This window comes from Schistocerca gregaria, chromosome 1 (genome assembly GCF_023897955.1).
Source record: "Schistocerca gregaria isolate iqSchGreg1 chromosome 1, iqSchGreg1.2, whole genome shotgun sequence".
In the NCBI taxonomy this organism is placed as follows: domain Eukaryota; kingdom Metazoa; phylum Arthropoda; class Insecta; order Orthoptera; family Acrididae; genus Schistocerca; species Schistocerca gregaria.
This window is the reverse complement of record NC_064920.1, coordinates 760,138,070-760,162,915: the sequence shown is the minus strand read 5'-3', so window position 1 is coordinate 760,162,915 and position 24,846 is coordinate 760,138,070. Positions and strand designations below refer to the sequence as shown.

General features: G+C 38.6%; 1 protein-coding gene across 1 annotated transcript in view; it reads right to left on the bottom strand.

Annotated features, from left to right (window-relative positions):
• LOC126267969 (ATP-dependent 6-phosphofructokinase-like) overlaps positions 1-24,846 on the bottom strand; it is a 368,583-nt gene that overhangs the window by 68,819 nt on the left and 274,918 nt on the right. Inside the window, exons 11-13 of the mRNA XM_049973318.1 lie at positions 8,997-9,149; positions 8,825-8,924; positions 8,598-8,724 (exon numbers count right to left, since the gene is read on the bottom strand). Of these exons, the coding sequence (XP_049829275.1) occupies positions 8,598-8,724; positions 8,825-8,924; positions 8,997-9,149 (380 nt within the window). The remainder of the gene's footprint in view (positions 1-8,597; positions 8,725-8,824; positions 8,925-8,996; positions 9,150-24,846) is intronic.

Sequence of the window (24,846 nt, the reverse complement as noted above, 5' to 3'; positions counted from 1 at the left end):
GGCCCTCTGCTGTTTCTTATCTACGTAAATGGTTTAGGAGACATTCTGAGCTGCCAACACAGGTTCTTTACAGATGATACTGTCATTCATCATCTGCTAAAGTCATCACAAGATCAAAACAAACTGTAAAATGATTTAGAGAAGATATCATGGTGCAAAAATTGGCAATTGACTATCAGGATTACTATAAAGATCTTCTGCTAGAAACTAAAAGTAAATATGTAGCCACAATGTTAAGAAACTCTTCTAACACAGGTTTAGCTGTTTGGAAAGTGATAAATAGCTTTAGGGATTGTAAGGACTGATCAACAAGTGATTTTACTATAAACCATGAAGGGCATATCATGAAATGTCAATGTCAGATTGCAAATGTTTTAAATCAGTACTTTTCTTCTGTTGGAAAATCTGTCAATGACCATTTTAAGAATCTTCAGCATGGATATAAGGGCATTCCAATCAAACAAAGCATATACTTTGCCCCAACCAATAACAAGGAAGTCAAAAACATAGTAATGTCATTAAAAATACAAAAACAACAGGCTATGATGGATAGTCTATCAATACACTGAAAAGATGCATAGACAACATATCTGATGCCATGGCCACAGCTGTAAATGAAGTAATTGCATCAAGTTGTTTCTCAGATAGCCTAAAGATAGCACAAGTACTCCCGATTTACATGAAAGGTGATAAATCTAAAATTGAAAACTACCGCGCCATCTCAATTATACCTGCATTTTCTAAGGTAGTTGAGAAAGTTATTTATACTAGACTAATGGCATTTTTGGGTCAACATAATTTAATATTTGAAAATCAGAGTGGCTTTATGAAAAACAAGTCAACATCAGTAGCAGCACAATTAATAGACAAAATAATAACGGCCATAGAGAAAAAGGTATATATAACTAGAGTGTTCCTTGATCTAGAAAAAGTTTTTGATTGTGTCCGCATTACCATTTTACTTGACAAGCTGTGGGACTGGGTATCAGAGGAACTGGCTATGAGCTAATAACATCTTATATGAGCAATAGAAAACAATTTGTCTTGCTTTAAACACACAGTGAGTCTTACAAATCTAAAATTACTGATATAAAATATGGAGTGCCTCAAGGTTCTGTCTTGGGACCCCTTCTTTTCTTGATTTATGTTAATGATATAAAGTATTGTTCTCCTAAATGTACAAAAATATTGTATGCAAATGACACATCAATAGTGTGTAAACACAAAGACTACGAGTGTCTGGAGGTACTGTGCAACAGTGTAACTAATGAAATAGTCAAGTATTTTAATGAAAGCCATCTAAATGTAAGTGCTTTAAAGATGTAAATAAAACAGAAAGAAACTTCCACATGGGAAAAATATATTAAAAATAAAGATTCCAAGCTTTAAAGATTGCATGATGGAATTTAACACAAGGAAACAAATAGAATTTGACATGAAATTATCCAGAGGACATGACGTTGTAAAAAAGGAAAAATGGACAAAATTCTTGGGAATTACAATCCGGGACAGCCTCAAATGGGACATACATATCGATTCCATAGCATGTAATCTGTCGAAGTGTGGATTTGCTATAAACGTGATTAGCAAATATTGTAAGGACATGTGTGTACTAAAAACTGCTTATCATGCCCTATTCTCGTCAAATTTAAACTATGCTGTAGAGATATAGGGTGCAACAACTCAAGCCAACCCAAGCACATTATTAATACTACAGAAAAAAGTTATCAGAATTACTTGTGGTGCCAAACCTTGAGAATCATGTCAGAATCTGTTCCCAAAATTAGGGGTGCTTACATATTGGAAGTTATATTGCTTGTGAAAACAATAAATCCAAATTTCAACTGTGACCTGCGCCAGTACGATACAAGGCAAAAGTTCAGATACGCTGTAAATAGCCACAGAACAGCTTTATATGAAACAAATGCACTTCATGCTGGGCTGAAGCTAGCCAAAGCCCTACCAAAAAAGTCTCACAACCCTTCATACTAACAAATTAAAAGATCAACTAAAATGAATTCTAATTGAAAACCCTTTTTATTCCCTAGACAAGTATTATACCTGCATGAAAAGTGCTTCATAAGTATGTCAAGCTTATAGTTTTAAGTAACCTACAACTAATACAATGTTAATGAAAACAATATTTGTAATATTGTGATTGTATACTACCAAATGTAAAATGCATCAAAATGAAAAATTTATTAATACATACAAATCCTTAGTTTTGATGTAAATAAAATAGAAAGAAACTTCCACATGGGAAAAATATATTAAAAACAAATTCCAAGACTTACCAAGCGGGAAAACGCCGACAGACAGGCACAAGAACAAAACACACAAACACACACACAGACTTTGACAACCGATGGTTGCTTCTTCAGGAAGGAGAGGGAAAGACGAAAGGATGTGGGTTTTAAGGGAGAGGGTAAGGAGTCATTCCAATCCCGGGAGCGGAAAGACTTCCCTTAGGGGAAAAAAAGGACAGGTGTACACTCGCGCACACACACACACACACACACACACACACACACACACACACACACACACACACACACACACACACACACACATATCCATCCGCACATACACAGACACAAGCAGACATATTTAAAGGCAAAGAGTAAGGGCAGAGATGTCAGTCGAGGCGGAAGTACAGAGGCAAAGAAGTTGTTGAAATACAGGTGAGGTATGAGCGGCGGCAACTTGAAATTAGCGGAGGTTGAGGCCTGGCGGATATCGAGAAGAGAGGATATACTGAAGGGCGAGTTCCCATCTCCGGAGTTCGGATAGGTTGGTGTTGGTGGGAAGTATCCAGATAACTCGGACGGTGTAACACTGTGCCAAGATGTGCTGGCCGTGCACCAAGGCATGTTTAGCCACAGGGTGATCCTCATTATCAACAAACACTGTCTGCCTGTGTCCATTCATGCGAATGGACAGTTTGTTGCTGATCATTCCCACATAGAAAGCGTCACAGTGTAGGCAGGTCAGTTGGTAAATCACGTGGGTGCTTTCACACATGGCTCTCCCTTTGATCGTGTACACCTTCCGGGTTACAGGACTGGAGTAGGTGGTGGTGGGAGGGTGCATAGGACAGGTTTTACACCGGGGGCGGTTGCAAGGGTAGGAGCCAGAGAGGAGGGAAGGTGGTTTGGGGATTTCATAGGGATGAACCAAGAGGTTACGAAGGTTAGGTGGACGGCGGAAAGACACTCTTGGTGGAGTGGGGAGGATTTCATGAAGGATGGATCTCATTTCGGGGCAGGATTTTAGGAAGTCGTATCCCTGCTGGAGAGCCACATTCATGGTCTGATCCAATCCCGGGAAGTATTCTGTCACAAGTGGGGCACTTTTGGGGTTCTTCTGTGAGAGGTTCTGGGTTTGAGGGGATGAGGAAGTGGCTCTGGTTATCTGCTTCTGTACCAGGTCGGGAGGGTAGTTGCGGGATGCGAAAGATGTTTTCAGGTTGTTGGTGTAATGGTCGAGGGATTCAGGACTGGAGCAGATTCGTTTGCCACGAAGGCCTAGGCTGTAGGGAAGGGACTGTTTGATATGGAATGGGTGGCAGCTGTCATAATGGAAGTACTGTTGCTTGTTGGTGGGTTTGATGTGGACGGATGTGTGAAGCTGGCCATTGGACAGATGGAGGTCAACGTCTAGGAAAGTGGCATGGGATTTGGAGTAGGACCAGGTGAATGTGATGGAACCAAAGGAGTTGAGGTTGGAGAGGAAATTCTGGAGTTGTTCTTCGCTGTGAGTCCAGATCATGAAGATGTCATCAATAAATCTGTACCAAACTTTGGATTGGCAGGCTTGGGTAACCAAGAAGGCTTCCTCTAAGCGACCCATAAATAGGTTGGCATACGAGGGGGCCATCCTGGTACCCATGGCTGTTCCCTTTAATTGTTGGTATGTCTGGCCTTCAAAAGTGAAGAAGTTGTGAGTCAGGATGAAGCTGGCTAAGGTGACGAGGAAAGAGGTTTTAGGTAGGGTGGCAGGTGATCGGCGTGAAAGGAAGTGCTCCATTGCAGCGAGGCCCTGGACGTGCGGGATATTCCTGTATAGGGAAGTGGCATCAATGGTTACAAGGATGGTTTCCGGGGGTAACAGACTGGTTACGGATTCCAGGCATTCGAGAAAGTGGTTGGTGTCTTTGATGAAGGATGGGAGACTGCATGTAATGGGTTGAAGGTGTTGATCTACGTAGGCAGAGATACATTCTGTGGGGGCTTGGTAACCAGCTACAATGGGACGGCCAGGATGTTTGGGTATAAACTGACGTATTCAGAAGAATAGTCTGTATGATGTCCTGAAACTGTATTATTTCTAGGGATTGTATATGATTATTCGATGTTGAATGAATATTATTATTATTATTATTATTATTATTATTATTAAATAATGAAAAGTGTGAGGTCATTCACATGAGAGACAAAAGGAACCCAGAAATTACAATTATGAACAACTTAAATTGACAAGAGCACATAGAATTTGTTGTAGGGAAGGTGAACCAAAGTCTGCATTTTATTGGCAGAACACTCACTCATACAATGCAACAGATCTACTAGAGAAGACAGCCTACACTACACTTCTTCATTCTCTTTTTGAGTACCGCTAAATGGTGTGGGATCCTTATCAGATATAGTTAATGGGGTTCATGGAGAAAATTCAAAGAAGGGCACCATGTTTTGTTTGTCCAGAAACAGAGGCAGAGATTGTCACATACATAATACAGGATTTGGAGTTGACACCATTAAAACGAAGGTGTTGCTCATTGCAGCGGGTTTGTCACCAACTTTCTCCTTCAAATTTGAAAATATTTTGTTAATGCTGGCCTACATACAGAGAAATGATCATAATAATAAAATAAGGGAAATCTGAGCTCACACAGAAAGATATAAGTGTTCATTTTTATCGTGCACTGTTCGACAGAGGAAAAATAGAAAATTATTGTGAAAATGGTTCAATGAACCCTCTGTCAAGCACTTAATAATGATTTGCAGAGTATCCATGTAGATGTAGAAGTTTTATCTGAACATCTGAGTTCAATATTGTATGTAGAACAAGTCACATTTACGTGAATCTGGTATGGTTCTCAAATCAGTTGGCAGGGTGCAGTATACTATTTGTGGCAGCACAGGCTTGTATCAGCACCTCCAAAATCAGCTATAGCTGTACAAATTCAGTGACAATGCCATAGATTAGACTGTTTCAGATATCTTCACTGCATGACGTCTGGCTGTCATGACACAGCCACATCCATCCACTGCAACGCAGCCTCCCACACAGCTCACTGAGCGGTAGCCTCCACCTACGGCTGACTCGCTGATGGTAGTTCTGACTGCCCACCTGCAACACTGTTGCCACCAACACTACAGGTCACCTCTCCCATGGACTTCAACACTATCACCATCAGCTAGTTGCCAGCATCCTCTGCAGCACCCTCCAAGTTCTTACCAGTGCCAGCAAATGCCTCGTGTGCCTGGTTTTCTGGGTAAGTTACCCTGGCACTCACATATGCAATGTTAGGATACAGATTGGTCTATTCTTCTCCCAACTAAGCAGCCAGCTGCATCACTGTCCACATACCTTCGAAGTTGGGCAGTGTGGTATCAGCCGCTATCCAGTCGGCCACACTTTCAAATACATATGCCACCAGTTACACTCCTGCAGTTCCTACCAAGGCATAAGGACACTAACATGAATGACTTGCTGATGGCAATGAGATGCAAGCATTCCCTCGCCAGAACTTCAGTGGTAGGTGTACTTAAAAAGTTCAAACATTCATGCACTGACCCCATTTAGTGTGTTTGCCAGCTGAATAATGTTTATAGACTTTCATAGTGGTGAAGGCTTGACATCTTCTGAATAGACACTGTATTGTAGAGTGACAGATCTATAAATATTTGTATCTGTATATATTTTTACACTCAAATCTACTGTTAGCAACTGATGTTGCAACTACAGCAACACACTTTTACTATTTGATATTAGAAGTAGTCTGACAACATTTTTCCTATTTGATATTAGATGTAGTCTGACAACATAAGCAAAGCATCTTGGTAGCTTATAGACAAATACCGAAAAGGTCCTAACAAGATGAACATGGAAGCACTCAGCATAAGATATGACGGTAACATTATAAGAAACTCAGATACTATACGTAATATTTTTAATAACTACTACATTTCTGGTGAACAATCAATGCATATTACAGATTCACAGATAGAGATCAGATGCCATCTCACCCAGTGTACCGAATTTGAATTTGTGGAAGTGAATGAGCAGGAGGTTTGCAGGGCTGTATACATGCTAAAGAAAAAATTTTCATCTCGATGGGATGGCGTATTCAGTGCATGCTTAAAAGAAATTTCTAAACCTCTTACTCATCTGATTAATTGTAGCATTAGAGATAACATGTATCCAACGGTTCTAAAAATGAAAGTAGTGAAACCAGTGTATAAAAAGGGAAGGAAGGAAGAAGCCTCCAACTATAGATCAATATCATTAATTCCCACTTTTAGTAATATATTCGAAAGCATTATCCTTTCTCAGCTAAGTGTCTTTTTCACAAAACATAAACTGCTTGTAGATTCACAGCATGGCTTCAGAAAAGAGCTAAGTACAATCCATGAAGTCTACTATCTGTTGGACCAGAAGAAGCAGACTACAGGTATATTTTTGGACCTGACAAGAGGATTTGATACGGTAAACAATAGGGTACTTATTAAAACGCTAAAATCTTACAGTATTGGCGATCGAGCCATTAGTCTTCTAACCATGTACCTGTTGAATCGTAAGCAAAGCACTCAATTTTCATACAAACTAGATAATAAAATCATGAACCCCCAGTCCACCAGTGAACCTATATTACAAGGTGTACCACAGGGCTCAATCCTTGGACCCTTTCTCTTCCTTATATATATTAACGACATTGCACAACCCATTAACTCCCATATTGTAAGCTATGCAATGACACGACCATCTTATTCTATGGGAGCGAATCTAAACAGCTAGAATCTCTTGCTACTAGTGGTGTAACAGAAGTAACAAAATACTTCAATGATCAGGGACTCAAGGTGACTGAAACTTCCTGGCAGATTAAAACTGTGTGCCCGACCGAAACTCGAACTCAGGACCTACGCCTTTTGCGGGCAAGTGCTCTACCATCTGAGCTACCGAAGCACGGCTCACGCACGGTACTCACAGTTATACTTCTGCCAGTTCCTCGCCTCCTACCTTCCAAACTTTACAGAACTTGCAGAACTAGCTCTCCTGAAAGAAAGGATATTGCAGAGAAATGGCTTAGCCACAGCCTGGGGGATGACTGTCACCAAATCTCAACTACTGACATATAAAACAGGCTGTTCTCATCACAACAATACGAATAGTGTGTGTAATATCTCTGCAACAGAAAATGGTAGCTGTAAATTCCTGGGTGTATATGTTGATAAAAATTTGCGGTGGACATACCACATTAATTTCATATGTGTAAAAGTCAGTAGTGCCATATATCTCCTCAGCCAGCTCGCAAAGATAGTTCCTAGCCAAGCACTGAAATTAGTATATTATGGAACACTTTACCCCTTTCTCAATTACAGAATAGAACTATGGGACTGTGCAGCTGATGTACATTTAAAAAGAAAACTACTAGTACAGAAAAGAGCAATAAGTCTTATACATGGAATGGGATATACAGATTAATGTCATGAAGTGTTTGTAGAGCACGAATATCTGACAATATATTCTCTGTACATCTTCAAAATAGTTGTATTTTTTATAAGTCAACCAACAGAAGCTATCAAGGGCAGTGATGTACATGATCACAACACCAGAACAAAGTGTAACTATTTCCATAACAGAACAACATTAAAAATGATTGATAGAAGTCCATATATCAGTGGTATGATTTGGTATAACAAGCTACCAAACTCTCTAAGAAAATACACGGGAAATGTTTTTAAAACAAAATTAAAATCTTTTCTAATAGAAAAATGTTTATATTCTTTCAATGAATTTTAAGATATTGATTGTAACATGAGGCATTAGCATATCAGTTGCAATGTGATAAATGTAAAAATTAGACATAATAAGCAACAGGTACAGAATATAGTGTATTTTATAAGTATAAATATAACCATAGTATTAAGTCTGACATTTGGAAAAGCCATCATTACAATGGCTCCACGCAAAAAAGATATAAATAAATAAATAAATTGATGTCTGAATTCTCTGTTCATTAATAGCATTTATTCCCCACTCTTGTATTCACTAAAGAACCACACAGTGTGCAAGGAATTTAAACACCACTCAGCTATATTTTTGATGTAATATGAATATCTCAGATAAAAGATAGCTGAAATCCAATTCACTAAGTATAACATCAGCAAATAAATGGTAAATATTGCCCACATTGAAACATCAACCCATAACAATTTGATTACTCACTAATGTCCAAAGTGACACTTCTCACCAGACCAGCTATTTACTTACATACTTACCTTTTAAGTGTTCTGATATACTCCAATGATAGTTCACACTTCTTTTCAATACATTCATTAACACTGCATAGAATTAATTGTCGAATGATATTTTACCTAATTATTAAGCCTCTTTGAACTCCAGCTGCCATTTTGCATGCCATGTGATAGACGTCTTCCAAAACATTTCGAACAGAGAACTTCTCTTCAAAAATGTAAGCAGCATCTGCACCTCCAGCTAATCCTATGAGAAAACATACATGTCTTAATTAATCATACTTATTCAGTTTAATGTAACAAGCTCCATAACTACTATTCTCCACAATAGTATTAAACTGTCTCACCAGACAATGTAGCAAGATATCCACAGTGACCTCCCATGGTTTCAATTATAAATACTCTTCGTTTTGTTCCTTGTGCAGACTGCCGTATTCTGTCACATATCTGCAAAGTAGCCAAATATTTTGGAAACTTACAATAACTGTATTTAATTTAAGAAAGAAATTTGTAGCCTACCTCTATTATTTCATTCAGTGCAGTGTCACAACCAAGTGCAAATTCTGTTCCTGGAACGTTATTACTTATGGTTGAAGGAATAACTGCAATGGGTATACAAAATTCGCGGTATACCCTTCTGCTCTCAACTAACTGAAGAGCTGCTTGAAAGGCCTGCACAAAAAATGTATTTTGTAGAATACAAAGATCCAGTAAAATATAATACCATATCAAATAGTTATTTCCATACTGCTACTGTAACAATAAAGGCTTCTCTGCAATCAACTTTTCAATTTGTCTTAGAGCTAATATGAATCTTCAATGCTTAATATTTGTTAACTGAGTTAATAGCTAAAAAACAATAAAAAAATTTCTTGGAAATATCTTCTGGAACTGAAACTTACCAACTGGCTCTTTCTTACACTGATGATTATCTCATTGTTCTTCACTCAGTTCAGTAAAAGAGAGGTTCATCTGTAAAGAAGACTGCATATATGATGCTGCTGCAACCTATTCTTGAGTACTGCTTGAGTGTTTGGGATCCATACCAGGTCAGACTGAAGGACATCAAAGCAATTCAGAGGTGAGCTGCTAGATTTCTTATGGAAGGGTTCGAATAATATTTAAATGTTATGGAGATGCTTTGGGAACTCAAATGGCAATCCACGGAGGGAAGGCGACATTTCTCTTGAGGAACACTATTGAGAAAATTTCGAGAACCAGCATTTGAAACAGACTGCCACCAGCATACGTCACGTGTAAGGAACATGAAATTATGGCTCATATTGATGTGCACTGACAGTTGTTTTTCTCTTGCTCTATTTGCGAGTGGAACAGGAGGGGAAATAAGTACTGCTACAGGGTACCCTCTGCCATGTGCCATACAGTGGCTTGTGGAGTATCCATGTAGATGCAGATGTAGATGTAGAGAGAGGAGAAGGAGAGGGGAACAAAAATGGTAAAAATAAAAACCAATAAAGAAAATAATTTTAAGAACAAATTTTTAAAAAATATGATTGATAAAGGAAAAAAATAGGGGCAATGGCACATTAATGGAGGTTAAGTCCACAAGTGTGTCACAGATGTGCTGTAGTGCATGTTCGGTAACTGGATACTGTGACTATTATTTTATGTCCATTCAAGTTTTCAGCCAATTTAACAGGTGATTCCTATATAAAAAGGTGTGCAATGGACACATGTTAGTTGACAACATGCATGGTTTTGTAAGTTGCTCCGTCTTTGATATGGAGGGATTTACCAGAGGCAGGACTGTACCAAGTGATACTGGGTAGGGGCATGGGGCCAGTTTTAGAGTGGAAATAATTGCAAGTGTAGGGTTCCTGGCATGGGGATAATCATCTGGGAATGCCATACGTTTTACAACAATATTAACATGGGTTCAGATTTGGAAAGAGATTAGTGAGTCTGACTAGGGAAAATATGTTAAGCTATTGCAGGAATTGGACAGTTCCTTTTCACCATGAGTCCAAACCACACTGATAAATCTGTATTAAGCCAGGGGTGCCAGTAGGTGTGAGGGGGCTGAACCAGTTCCTGAGTCTTGTAAACTCCCTCTTCCACATAACCCTTCCACTTACCCCTGAAAAGTTGCACAAATGACTGAGCCATCCTGCTTTCCATAATGGTCCCACTGACTTGTTTGTAGTTCTGGGCTGTAGTGGCAAGTAATATTTTGGTAAGGATGAAATTAGTTATGGTGATGCACTCAGGAGGCCATTACATCTGGTGTTCCAGGGCTGAGAGGGCATTTGTATGTAGAATGTTGATACGGCTAGGTCACACTGATAGTAACTGAGAGAGATCCAGATGGGAGAGAATGGAACTAGACCTAAGATAAGTAGGAAGTGGTTGGTGTACATAGAATGGAAGGTTCCTTGTGATGAGTTGGAGATGCTGGTCTATCAGCGTCAGAATGCATTCTTGGGGATTTTTAAGTCAGCTACAATGGGATGGTGAGGATGGCTGTTTCTATGTCTCCTGAAAAGTAGCTAGAGCATGGAGGTGCATGAAACAGGACTGGTAAGGACTTCTATGGAAATGGTTATGATTCCTTGTGGGAGACTAGAGATTTTCTGCAGCTCACCATTATTGGAAGGAATGGGGTGATTAGGAACAGTTTTGTATGTCAAGGAGATGAGAAATTCTGATGCCCCTCTGCCACATGCTGCTCTTAATAAAGTGTTACAGTAGTGGACTTTTCGTCCACATAGAGGAAGATGACAAAGTTGACTGCCTTCAGATCACAGGTAGTTTGGGGCACAGCTTGAGTAATGTTTGTGATGTAATTTGATATTTTTTAGGAAGGGTTGAAAGGCAACATTGGAAGTGAGGTATTCCTGGAATGCCTGTAATTGTTGGTTTCCTATCCTACTCTGCATACACAGAACATAGTATATGATCACTTGTACTGGTGGTGATGTCAAGACCAGTGAAACAAACAAGCAGTTCTTGTGGTCAATGATGACAAGAGTGAATGGTTATCCAGAAATAATGAGAGTCATCATTAGGGTGCATAAAACAGTTCAGGAAATAATCCAGGTGAGGTCAATCACTCTCTTATTTAATGGTACCTACTAACAGTTTCAGAGGATTGCAAGAAATGATGAACAAATGCTGGATCATGGTATTTACATACACTCTTGCATTTGTGAATGGGCCCAAGTGACATGCCTCTATGTGAGCATTTATTGAACTTATGGTAATATAAAAATTTGTTGCATTTTTTTCCCTTATGTTGTCCTGTTAGAGTGAGTTTCCTTGTTTAACCATTATTCAGACTCATTTTCTCCAACTCCTTACTCTAATGAAATTTTGTTATATATCCTCTAATTCATCTATTGAACATGGTATGAACCAGTTAATTAATGATCTGCCATGAGTGTTCTTGGTTAAGTACAAGATCCACTTCAGATATAGTTTTCCTTCTATATACTTGGCTATTGTAGCTTTGATCTCATAGAAGCCCCACGTAAGTAGTTTTCACTGTTATGTACCAGGTGTCACCATAATTTTCTTTCTGCTGCTGTTTGAAATGAATTAAAACTGTATTGAGAGAATCAGAAAATATATAGTATGCCTTTTAAGTATGTACCTTGGTCATGTTGTAATCACCATTTTCAGTTTTAGACCTAGAAGTGTCTTCATTTTCTCATTTGAAATTTCTTTACAACACAGACGGTACATACATCACCAGGGAAATAATATTAGAGTATTCTAATTTTCTAACTGACCTGCCATGAGAACATTTTATTAGACAGATAACATCATGCAGTACCTGATGCTTTTCTTTTCCTTTCTAGACATTAATTTTTCTTTTGTAGCTGTTAGTGAAAGAAATTTCCACATTTACTGTTCATTTATGTCTGTAAAACTGAAACTATCATGCCTGAATAATACAAAGTTTCTGCTTAATTTCTGAAACACTTTTTTTTACTAATATTTTATTTAGATTGGGTCAGCTCATGGTTAAGTTGAGTAAAGTATTTGCATTCTATGTTTTAACTTTTCTGTTATAACTAAGTCTACATCACAGACAATGAATGCTTGTTCTAGGACAAGAAAGTTATTTTCATATAATTTCTTAGACTTTGCTGACAGTTTATTGTCATCTTGTGTTCTACAGGTTTTCCACATCTGCCCAACACAGTGTTTTGATGCTAAGTTACAATGTTGACATATTGTATTGGGAAGATGTGGAACATGAACAGTACACGCAATTCTACAAGATGTGTAGGTTTTTTAAATGGCCTACACATATAAATAAATATTCAGATTATCCCTGTGCAGCAAAGATATTGTATACAGAGGTATGGTTATCTGAGTAAGCTAAGGGAAAATTGAAGGTCAAATTATCAATTATTTTATGTACCTCTTTTTTTTTTTTCTTTTTCCTCTCGCTAATCTCACTGTCTGTGGTCTTTTGAGTTAGTGCAGAAATATGTAATTGTGCTCTCCCTGTAATATGTAAATTAAAAGTTACAATATGCAACAGTCACAAGTTTTCATTCTCCTACCGAACTACATCCTAATATCTATGCCCAGACATGATGAGACCCCGCATTTTGAAGCAGACATTTTCAGAGAAGAAGTCAGCATGAAGAGAATAGTCAATGCATCCATGCCAGCATAGTTGTACATGATTGGGGAGACAAGGTAAGTACCAGGCCATACACCATGTCTCAAAGGAATTAATCTTCAAGTAATGTTTCAGAACTGCCACAACATTTCTTAACCTGCACACACCCATACCTGCGTGATTCCTGGGCATATAATTTCAGGTGCAGCTAAATAGTGCAGATTTTCAACTTTTCTCATTGAGATAAATAATGCCAACTGGCAGCTAGTGTCTTAACTCCTTTGTGTTTTGTTTCATAGTGTCGGCAGGATCAAAATGGTGTCTGTTCTTTCAGACATGTCTGACAACAGACACCATGAAATTGTTTGTTTACTGTTCTGTTAAATATTGCATCAGATACAGTGCAACACCAGTGTGTATGCTGTTCTCATGCATGGGATGTGTTAGTTGTTGTTTGTAAGCACCTGGAAATAACCCTTACTTTTTTCAAACAATTGAAAGCTGCCGCAAATAGATGTGTTGGTAGAGCTACCGAGAGTCATATACCAATGATATCAAACATACATCAAGTTCTGTCCTGTACTGTTTATACTGTCTGTGCAGAGAGTGGTAGGTCTAGGCATCCTGTACAGGAGAGACTGAAACCAGAGAGAACTCTGTATGTTACATCTGTACATTAGCCAACAAATTTGAGGTGCTGGCTTCCACAGAAACTGAAACTGAGCCATTCTCTTGTTCAGTGAATGTACGATGTGTCACTCATCCATAAAGTAAGAGGAAGGACATGCCAATAAATCAATGTGATGCCCATAGGAACACCAAATGCACAGCACTGTAGCACACTTGCAAATGTGAATCTGCCAAACATAACATCAGTGAGGTGCTGAACAGCAACACATTTACATAATGACAAGAACTGAGCTACAAGTCAAACAGCAGACCAATGGAAGCAGTTGCAGTGACCACAACTTTCTCCAAATCCTGAAAAATTAAAGGCCTGCTTTTGTAGAAGGTAATAAACCATTACAACTGACAAAGAGGTATGTGAGGATGCACAATGCAATCATTCACTGCAAAAAATCAGCTATATCTGTAAAGTGTTAATGGAGTGATAACTAAAAGTAGAACAAAGTGAAGATGATGTCTTTTCTTTTCTGCAGTCAATGGTTGAAGAATGAGCTGTTAATGAATTTCTACATTATGTTTCCAATTATTATTAATACTTATGAAGCACTTTTCATACAGATATAATGCTCGTCTATGGAATAAAAAGGGTTTTCAATTAGAATTCATTTTAGCTGATCTTTTAATTTGTTAGTAGGAAGGGTTGTGAGACTTTTTGGAAAGGTTTTGGCTAGCTTCAGCCCAGCATGAAGAGCATTTTTTTCATATATATAGCTGTTCTGTGGCTATTTACAGCGTATCTGAACTTTTGCCTTGTATCGTACTGGCGCAGGTCACAGTTGAAATTTGGAGTTATTGTTTTCACAAGCAATATAACTTTCAATACGTATACACCTATAATGGTAGGCACACCTAATTTTGGGAACAGATTCCGACATGATTCTCGAGGTTTGACACCACAAGTAATTCTGATAACTTTTTTCTGTAGTATTAATAATGTACCTAGGTTAGCTTGAGTTGTTGCACCCCATATTTCTACAGCATAGCTTAAGTTTGATGAGAATAGGGCATGATAAGCAGTTTTTAGTACACACATGTCCTTACAATATTTGCTAATCACATTTATAGCAAATCCATACTTCAACAGATTACATGCTAGGGAATCAATATGCATGTCCCATTTGAGGCTGTCCTGGATTGTAATTCCCAAGAACTTGGTCCGTTTTTCCATTTTTACAATGTCATTTCCTATCAATAATTTCATGTCAAATTCTATTTGTTTCCTTGTGTTAAATTCCATCATTGCAGTCTTTGAAGCACTTACATTTAGATGCCTTTCATTAAAATACTTGACTATTTCATTAGTTACACTGTTGCACAGCACCTCCAGACACTCATAGTCTTTGTGTTTACACACTATTGATGTGTCATCTCCCTACAATATATTTGTACAGTTAGGAGCACAATACTTTATATCATAAACATAAACCAAGAAAAGAAGGGGTCTCAAGACAGAACCTTGAGGCACTCCATATTTTATATCAGCAATTTTAGACTTGTAAGACCCACTGTTTGTTTTAAGCAAGACAAACTGTTTTTTATTCATCATATACAATTTTATTAGCTCATAGCCAGTTCCTCTGATAATCGGGTTCCACAGCTTGTCAAGTAATTTGGTGATGTTGACACTATCAAAAGCTTTTTCCAGATCAAGGAATAGTCCAGTTACATACTCCTTGTTCTCTATGGCCGTTATTATTTTGTCTATTAATTGTGCTGCTACTGATGTTGACTAGTTTTTCATAAAGCCACTCTGATTTTCAAATATTAAATTGTGTTGACTCAGGAATGTCTGCACTCTAGTATAAATAAGTTTCTCAACTACCTTAGAAAACGCAGGTATAATTGAGAAGGCACGGTAGTTTTCAAATTTAGATTTATCACCTTTCATGTAAATCGGGGTTACTTGTGCTGTCTTTAGACTATCTGGGATACAACCTGATGCAATTACTTCATTTACAGCTGTGGCCATGGCATCAGATATGTTGTCTATGCATCTTTTCAGTGTATTGATAGACTATCCATCATAGCCTGCTGTTTTTGTATTTTTAATGACATTACTATGTTTTTGACTTCCTTGTTATTGGTTGGGGCAAAGTATATGATTTGTTTGATTGGAATGCCCTTATATCCATGCTGAAGATTCTTAAAATGGACATTGACAGATTTTCCAACAGAAGAAAAGTACTGATTAAAAACATTTGCAATCTGACATTGACATTTCATGATATGCCCTTTATGGTTTATAGTAAAATCACTTGTTGATCTGTCCTTACAATCCCTAAAGCTATTTATCACTTTCCAAACAGCTAAACCTGTGTTAGAAGAGATTCTTAACATTGTGGCTACATATTTACTTTTAGTTTCTAGCAGAAGATCTTTATAGTAATCCTGACAGTTCTTAAATTCTAACTTTAGTCTATTGTTATTGTTACTATTTATCATTGCATATTGGAAAAGTCTCAGTTTCTCTCTTGCTGTTTTTACATCATGATTTATCCAGTATTTTTTTTTTTTTTATCTTTTGGCAGTCATTTACTGTAAAGGACATTTATGAACATGAGACACTGAAGCAATAATAAGAATCTGATGAAAAATCACTGAAAGCAGTGCTGTTTTTTTCACCCCATTGTAAGCTTTTCAGCAAACTGTTATCTTTAACACTGTCATCACTGGTGATACTTTTTGTCACATATTGTTTCTCTTTTCTATTGACATGAAGATTTTCAGCTTCTGTCAATACCTGTACTGTGTGGTGGTCAGAAATGGCAAGCTTCAGAACTGATGCACTGCATGTAAAGTGGGACATGTTAGTTATAATGTTGTCAATGCATGATTTAACACTATTGACCTCTCTAGTGGGCTCGTTTATCAGAAATGTTAAGTTAAAGTGAGCTTGTATTAGCATTAGTTTTTTACACATGGAGTCATTGGACAGCAATTCAATGTTTATATCTTCAGTTAGTATTACATTAACCCAGCCATTTTTATACCAATGTTTACTGTCAATGTCAACAAGCAGGTCATTAAGAACATCAAAGAAACTATCTAGGCTACCAGATGGAGGTCTGTATAGGCCTATAATAATTAAGTTCTCTTTCCCCCACTTATAATTAATTGCTGCTAGTTCTATTACACCCTCAATACTGAAAGAACTGACAACTATTACACTGTAATTACTAGCACTGGCTGCAAAGATAGCTACCACACCACCACATTTCTCTTTTCTACTGAAGGCAGAGCAAAAGATCATGGAAAGTGGCTTACATACACTAATTAGCTCATCTGTGTACCAGTGTTCACTTATAACTAAAATATCAGGGTTATCAATTGCTGCAATGGTATTCAACTCATTGTGCTTATTGCCAAGACTTTGAAAGTTTTGCTGAATTAATTTGAAAGTGCATTTGGATTGTTGAACGCTTGATGGACATGTCACCCTACCAGAACCACTTATACATTTATCCCCAAAAAAGAAATATTAGTTGACAGAGTGAGTTTGGTATTTTTCACTATCCATTTATTCAAGTTAGTCAGTTTCCATGTACTGGGAGCCTGGGAACAATCAGCTTTACCTGGTGTTTTCAGCAGCCATTTGTCCAATGTCATCTGTTTATACCCATTTCTGCAGTCTTCTTGTGTTGTGGAGCACTCATTCTTCAAATGTATGTTTTTGAGTATACATTGTTCCTAGCATTTATGACGGTTTCACAAATAATGATGTGTATAACTGACTGGCAAATGTATTCACAACGAGCAGTTAAAATCACCAGTGTTTTGAACAGATCTTTACAATGTGCATGACTAGTATTTTTGGTTATTATTCTTATGACTCTTTTCTGGAGTTTGAAAATTGTGTTCATATTTTGTGCATTTGTACCCCAAAAAAGAATGCCATAGCTAAGAACTGAGTGTACATATGAATAAAATGTAACTAAAAGACACTGCATGTTACACACTGATGATAGGATTCTAAGGTCATAACAAGCTGATGACATTCTGTTCGCAAGTACCTTTGTGTGTTCACACCATTCCATCTGACAATCAATAATCATTCCTAGAAATTCTGCATTTGTTACACAGTCTATAGAGGTGCCATTTACATTTAATTTGACATTTTCATTTTTCCTCTTCAAACTGAAATTCATGGCATTAGTTTTCTTTGTGTTCAATGGCACTTTATTGCTTATTGACCAATCATAAACTTCCTTGAGAGTTTCATTTGCTTTCTCGGCAAGGAATTCTCTTGTTTTCTCAGTGACTATAATTTTGCTGACATCAGTGAAGAAATTTGTTCACCAAGAGTAACACTAGTGGGAAAGTCATTGATGTATATCAGGAATAATGTTGGTCTAAAACTGAATGTTACTATGTACTAGTTGATGGAAAGCAATTATACCATAAGCATCCTTCTGAATGAGGACAGAACAGAGGGAATTACAAACATATATTTTTTGTGACAGTTGTCACATAATATGTCAAAAACATATGAACAAAATTTCCTAAGTGCTACCTGAAGGCATAGCAACTAAACCAGCGTAGGAATAGTTAGATTGTGGTTGATTGGAAGGTCGTTACAAGGTGGGGCAGGCAGTGAAAGACGTCCCTGGAGGCTGATCAGAAAGCCTCCCCAGTGCGTCTGACAAACAGGTTTCGGGCACTGTCTCTGGCTAACCAAGATGCAACTGCCTGCCCTGTTTCAGAGGATAATTCTCAGCCTTCATGGTCCAGGCAATCGCAGAGAGTGGGCTTATTGGTAGTTGGGAGCTCCAATATTAGGCGCGTAATGGAGCCCCTTAGGGATATGGCGACTAAGGAGGGTAAGAAATCCAGTGTGCACTCTGTGTGCATTCCGGGTGGAGTCATTCCTGATGTGGATAGGGTCCTTCCGGATGCCATGAAGAGCGCAGGGTGCAGCCAGCTGCAGGTAGTGGCACATGTCGGCACTAATGACGTGTGTCACTTTGGATCTGAGGAAATTCTCTCTGGATTCCAGCGGCCATCTGATTTAGTGAAGGCTGCCGGTCTTGCTTGCGAGATGAAGGCAGAGCTCACCATCTGCAGCATCGTTGACAGAACTGACTGCGGACCTTTGGTGCAGAGCCGGGTGGAGGGTCTGAATCCGAAGCTCAGACGGTTTTGTGACCGTGTTGACTGCAGATTCCTGGACTTGCGCCACAGAGTGGTAGGATTTCGGGTTCCGCTGAATAGGTCAGGAGTTCACTACACTCAGCTGGCGGCTACACGGGTAGCAGAGGCTGTGTGGCGTGGACTGGGAGGTTTTTTAGTTTAGAAGGCCTCGGGAAAGTACGGGGTGGGCTGCAATCTCAAAGGGTGCATGGCAGATACAGGACGTGCTTGGATCAAGGAACAGTCAGAATTGTATTTGTAAATTGTTGTAGTTGTGCTGGGAAAGTCCATGAGCTTCAAGTGCTGATAGAAAGCACAGAAGCTGAAATCGTTATAGGTACAGAAAGGTGGCTAAAGCCTGAAATAAGTTCTGCAGAAATTTTTACGAAGTCTCAGACGGTGTTCAGGAAAGATAGATTAGGCAGGATTGGTGGTGGAATGTTTGTGTCTGTCAGTAGAAGTTTATCTTGTAGTGAAGTCGAAGTAGATACTCAGTGTGAATTGGTATGGGTGGAGGTTATACTTAACAGCCGAACTAAGTTAATAATCGGCTCCTTCTACTGACCTCCAGACTCCGATGATATACTTGCTGAACAGTTCAGAGAAAATTTGAGTCTCGTAACAAATAAATACCCCACTCATATGGTTATAGTTGGTGGGGACTTCAAACTTCCCTCGATATGTTGGCAAAAATACTTGTTCAAAACCGGTGGTAGGCAGATAACATCTTCCGAGATTGTCCTAAATGCTTTCTCCAAAAATTACTTCAAGCAGTTAGTCCACGAACCCACACAAATTGTAAATGGTTGCGAAAACACACTTGACCTCATAGCCACAAACAATCCACAGCTAATAGAGGGCATCATGACTGATACAGGGATTAGTGATCACAAGGTCGTTGTAGCTAGGCTCAATACCGTTTCTTCGAAATCCACCAGAAACAAATGCAAAATTATTTTATTTAAAAAAGCAGATAAAGTGTCACTATAAGACTTCCTAAGAGAGAATCCCCATTCCTTCCAAACTGATTATGCAAATGTAGACGAGATGTGGTTCAAATTCAAAGATATAATAGCAACAGCAATTGAAAGATTCATACCTCATAAATTGGTAAGAGATGGAACTGATCCCCCGTGGTACACAAAACAGGTCCGAACACTGTTGCAGAGGCAACGGAAAAAAGCATGCAAAGTTCAGAAGAATGCGAAATCCCGAAGATTGGGTAAAATTTACAAACGCATGCAATTTGGCATCGACTTCAATGTGAGATGCCTTTTATAGGTTCCACAATGAAACATTGTCTCGAAATATGGTAGAAAATCCAAAGAAATTCTGGTCGCATGTAAAGTACACAAGCGGCAAGATGCAGTCAATACCCTCGCTGCGCAGTGCCGATGGTACTTTTACCAACGACTGTGCCACTAAAGCGGAATTATTGAACGCAATTTTCCAAAATTCCTTCCCCAGGGAAGCGTCCTGGAACCTCTGCTGTTCCTGATCTATATAAATGACCTGGGTGACAATCTGAGCAGTTCTCTTAGGTTGTTCGCCGATGATGCTGTAATTTACCGTCTAGTAAGGTCATCCAAGTAGCAGTATCAGTTGGAAAGTGATTTAGAAAAGATTGCTGTATGGTGTGGCAGGTGGCAGTTGACGCTAAATAACGAAAAGTGTGAGGTGATCCACATGAGTTCCAAAAGAAATCTGTTGGGATTCGATTACTCGATAAATAGTACAATTCTCAAGGCTGTCAATTCAACAAAGTACCTCGGTGTTAAAATTACAAACAGCTTCAGTTGGAAAGACCACATAGATAATATTGTCGGGAAGGCGAGCCAAAGGTTGCGTTTCATTGGCAGGACATTTAGAAGATGCAACAAGTCCACTAAAGAGACAGCTTACACTACACTTGTTCATCCTCTGTTAGAATATTGCTGCGCGGTGTAGGGTCCTTACCAGGTGGGATTGACGGAGGACATCGAAAGGGTGCAAAAAAAGGCAGCTCATTTTGTATTATCACGAAATAGGGGAGAGAGTGTGGCAGATATGATATGCGAATTGGGATGGGAGTCATTACAGTAAAGACATTTTTCGTCGCGGCGAGATCTATTTACGAAATTTCAGTCACCAACTTTCTCTTCCGAATGCAAAATATTTTGTTGAGCCCAACCTACATAGGTAGGAATGATCATCAAAATAAAATAAGAGAAATCAGAGCTCGAACAGAAAGATTTAGGTGTTCGTTTTTCCCGCGCGCTGTTCGGGAGTGGAATAGTAGAGAGATAGTATGATTGTGGTTCGATGAACCCTCTGCCAACACTTAAACGTGAATTGCAGAGTAGTCATGTAGATGTAGATGCTGTAACCAATGTTTAGCATAGGTCTTAAATGTTAGAGGTGTGGAGAAAAGGATCATAGATGGTGGAAAAGCAGAGAGTCCCAACGTGGGAAATGTGAAAAAATGGGGCTTCCAGAATGCGACTGCAGGCAAAACCCTAACATGGGGAATGATATGTGTACATGGAGTGGGAATAGTAATTCACTGTTTAACAGCATTTGAGCATTTGGTGAGGGGTGGGGGAGAGGGTGGGGTGCTCCAGAGTCACTGCATGGTGCCACCAGTGAGAGAAGTGTAAGGTTTTATTGTACATGGGTTCACAGGTGTCTATAGCAAGTGTGGATATCATGGAGAATATGAGATTGAGCCCACCATGATGTAAGTTAACTGGTGTGAGTCAAAATGATGTGTGCTCACTGTGATCAGCAGTATGGAGGTTTTGCTTTGGTATAAGAAATTTCCGCGTTTGTATGGCAGTTTTGCCTCATTGCGGTGAGGGTGACTGTGCAATCTTAGAGTTAAATTTCCTGCTTAAACATCATGTTAAAATTGATTTACAATAGTGGATAGTGAAGCTGGATGGTGTACCAGTCCTTGAAAAATGTCATATTACTGCCTTTAATGTTTGGTAAAATACTTTATTTGTATAACCAGTTTCACTTGTCTGACCATTATAAAGTTCATAAAAATATTCATAGCATCAAGTTAGGAAAAATGTAAAATCATTATCATCAAGTGATAAAACCATGAAACCATGTTCAAAAAATTCCAGAATGTTGGTAATTTTGCACCAGTGGTGTGTTGGAGCATAATGTGTTTGACATCTATGCATGTTTAATGTGTAATTACCAGAAGTTTCATTGTTGTATATTGTGCTTCACAGTTTGTGAATTTTGAGATGACAGAGTTAGAGCAGCAATGTGTCTGCATTAAATGTTGCATGAAACTCAAGGAAACCTTTACAGAGACACACCAAATTATACGGGAAGCCTACAGTGATGTGTGCTTATGCTGTACTCTGTGTTATGAATGTTTCATATGATTTAAAATTCCCAGACAGAAGTTAAAGATGACCCTTGTTCAGGACACCCTTCAACATCTATCGATCAGACACATCAGGAACGTCAATGAAATTTTGCATGCCAATTGAAGACTGACCATCCAAGAGATCACAGAAGAATGTAACATTTCAGTTGGATCACATCATGAATTCCAGACACAGGATCTTAGAATGCATTGTGTTGCCACCAGGTTCATCCCACAGCTCATGAGTCAAGATCAGGAAGACCTTCGCCTCACAATAAATGAAGAGCTTCTGAGTCGCACAGATGAGAACAAGATGTTCCTTAAGAGAATCATAATTAGTAATGAGACATGAGTCTACGGTTATGATGTTGAGACCAAGGTTCAGTCTTCACAAACGGTCAGGAAAGGTTCTACAAAATCAAAAAATTCTCATCAGGTCAGGTCAACTGTCAAAGCCATGCTGATAGTTTTCTTTGACTTTGAAGGATGACTTCAACATGAACTCATGCCAATGAGTTCATCATGAACTCATGCTACAGACAAACTGTTAATCAATGGTACTATCAGGACACGCTGCAATTCCTGCAAGAAAATTTTAGAAGGATATGGCCTGAAATGTAAGACAGTTCATGGCTCTTGCATCATGATAATAAACCTGTGCATCCATCCCTGTTGTTGTGACTACTGCACAAAAAATGAAATCACTGTGCTACCTCGTCCTCTGTACTCTGCAGCCCTGGCCCCTGTGGACTATTTTTCATTTCCAAAACTGAAAAGCCTCTTGAAAGGATGAAGATTTGCAACAATAGATGAGTTACAAGAAATTTTCAGATTGTGCTTCCTGCAATCCTGCAAAAGAAGACTGCTTCCAGAAGTGGAAATGGCATTTGGGAGCAGTATATTTGTTGTGGAGGAGAGTATTTTTAAGGAGACCATGCACAATAATTGAAAGGTAAGCAGAGAAAAATTTTGTGGGAATAGATCATGAATTTTTTGTACAGAATCATACACTGTTACCGTATTGTAATATGAATAATGGTGTGAATCTACAAAAACTGTGCTCGGGAATGTATACACTCAGATGTTTTAACATGAATGTATGCACTCTCTAATACGGCTTTTATGAACTGATGGCATAATTTATATTATTATATGATAACAGTGCATTATTCATGATTTTGTCACCTGATGATTTAATGATCTTATATTTTGCTTAATGTGAGGCTGTAAGTACTTTTTGAACCTTATGATGGTTTGACAAATGAAACTGGTTGTATAGATAAAGGATTTTACCACAGCTCAATGTGGTAATATGTCAGCTTTCAAATACAGAAGAGCTGTAAGGCACCATCTCCTGGAAGTATATCGTTACATTTAGGTAACATGGCCAAGAATATTGAACTGCCATAAAGCATGCCCTAGATATGGGGAAAGGCAACTGATATGCATATATTGTCTCTTAGAATTGACTCGTGAATTGAACTAACTTGAGCTACGGGGTAACAACTGTGGGCAAGCATAGGAACCAATCTGTTGGTAAACATATTAGTGTAGTAGAGCTACAAAGGAAAAGATGAATTTGATAAAGCATAGCCTTTCATACACATGATTTTGGAATGTTTAAGGGAGTTAGGCAATGGGTAAGTAATACACACATCAGGATAAATAACTTTGGTGGTGCAGACATGAAATTGTCCAAACAGCTGACTGTTATCAGATTGGAGATTTTGCAGGGAGGTGATTTAGATATGGGGCTGAAGAAGGCACTGATGGCGGAGGGCATGGGTCACTTTGCAGTGGTGCCAGTTGAATCTACCAGTGCATTGTGTTTTACTAGGCATGGCCTGCATCTCAATAGATTTGAGAAGCAGAGGCTGGAAGAGCTTATAGGTGACAGTGTTGTGGATGGTGGTGGGATCACTCATGGAAAAATTCCTCCAGTAGTTTGTGTTAGAGCTGCACCTTTTTTTAGATTGAAGTCAGCTAATAGGTATAACTGCTTAAAGGAAGTCCCTCCAACAAAGGAATCACCTTCAGAGGAGGTATCCAAGTAGAGAAGGAATTGGCATATTTCATTAAAACATAAGAGGTATTAGAGATAAAGTTAGTGAACTGCTTACAGATGTTGGGTCTGGCATTATTGGTATATCAGAGCACCACTTAAATTATTTGACAATTCAGTGGCTTCCTTTACCATGATATAGATTAGCTGGCTGTTTTTCAAGGAGTTCTTTGCAGAGTGGGAAAGTGGCCCTGTATGTAAAAAAAAAGTATTCCATTTGAGTCCAGAGACATATCATGGCAGTGGACTGAACAGCAACAGTTGTGTAACAACAGGTGAATTTAGTGAAACTAAACTTCTAATTATTGTTGTTTATAGTTCTCCTAACTCTGACTTCCAAGAATTTCTGCTCAAGTGAGAGAGGGTTCTTGGTTTACTTTATAGGAAGTGCCAAAAATTAGTTATATGTCATGACTTCAATAATAATTTTTATATGATTGTGCAAGGAAAAGGAAAAACCAATGTGCAAGGAAAAGGAAAAACCAGGTTGCAGGGAAACAGTAGCACAGCCAAAGACAATATTTTTATTCATTCT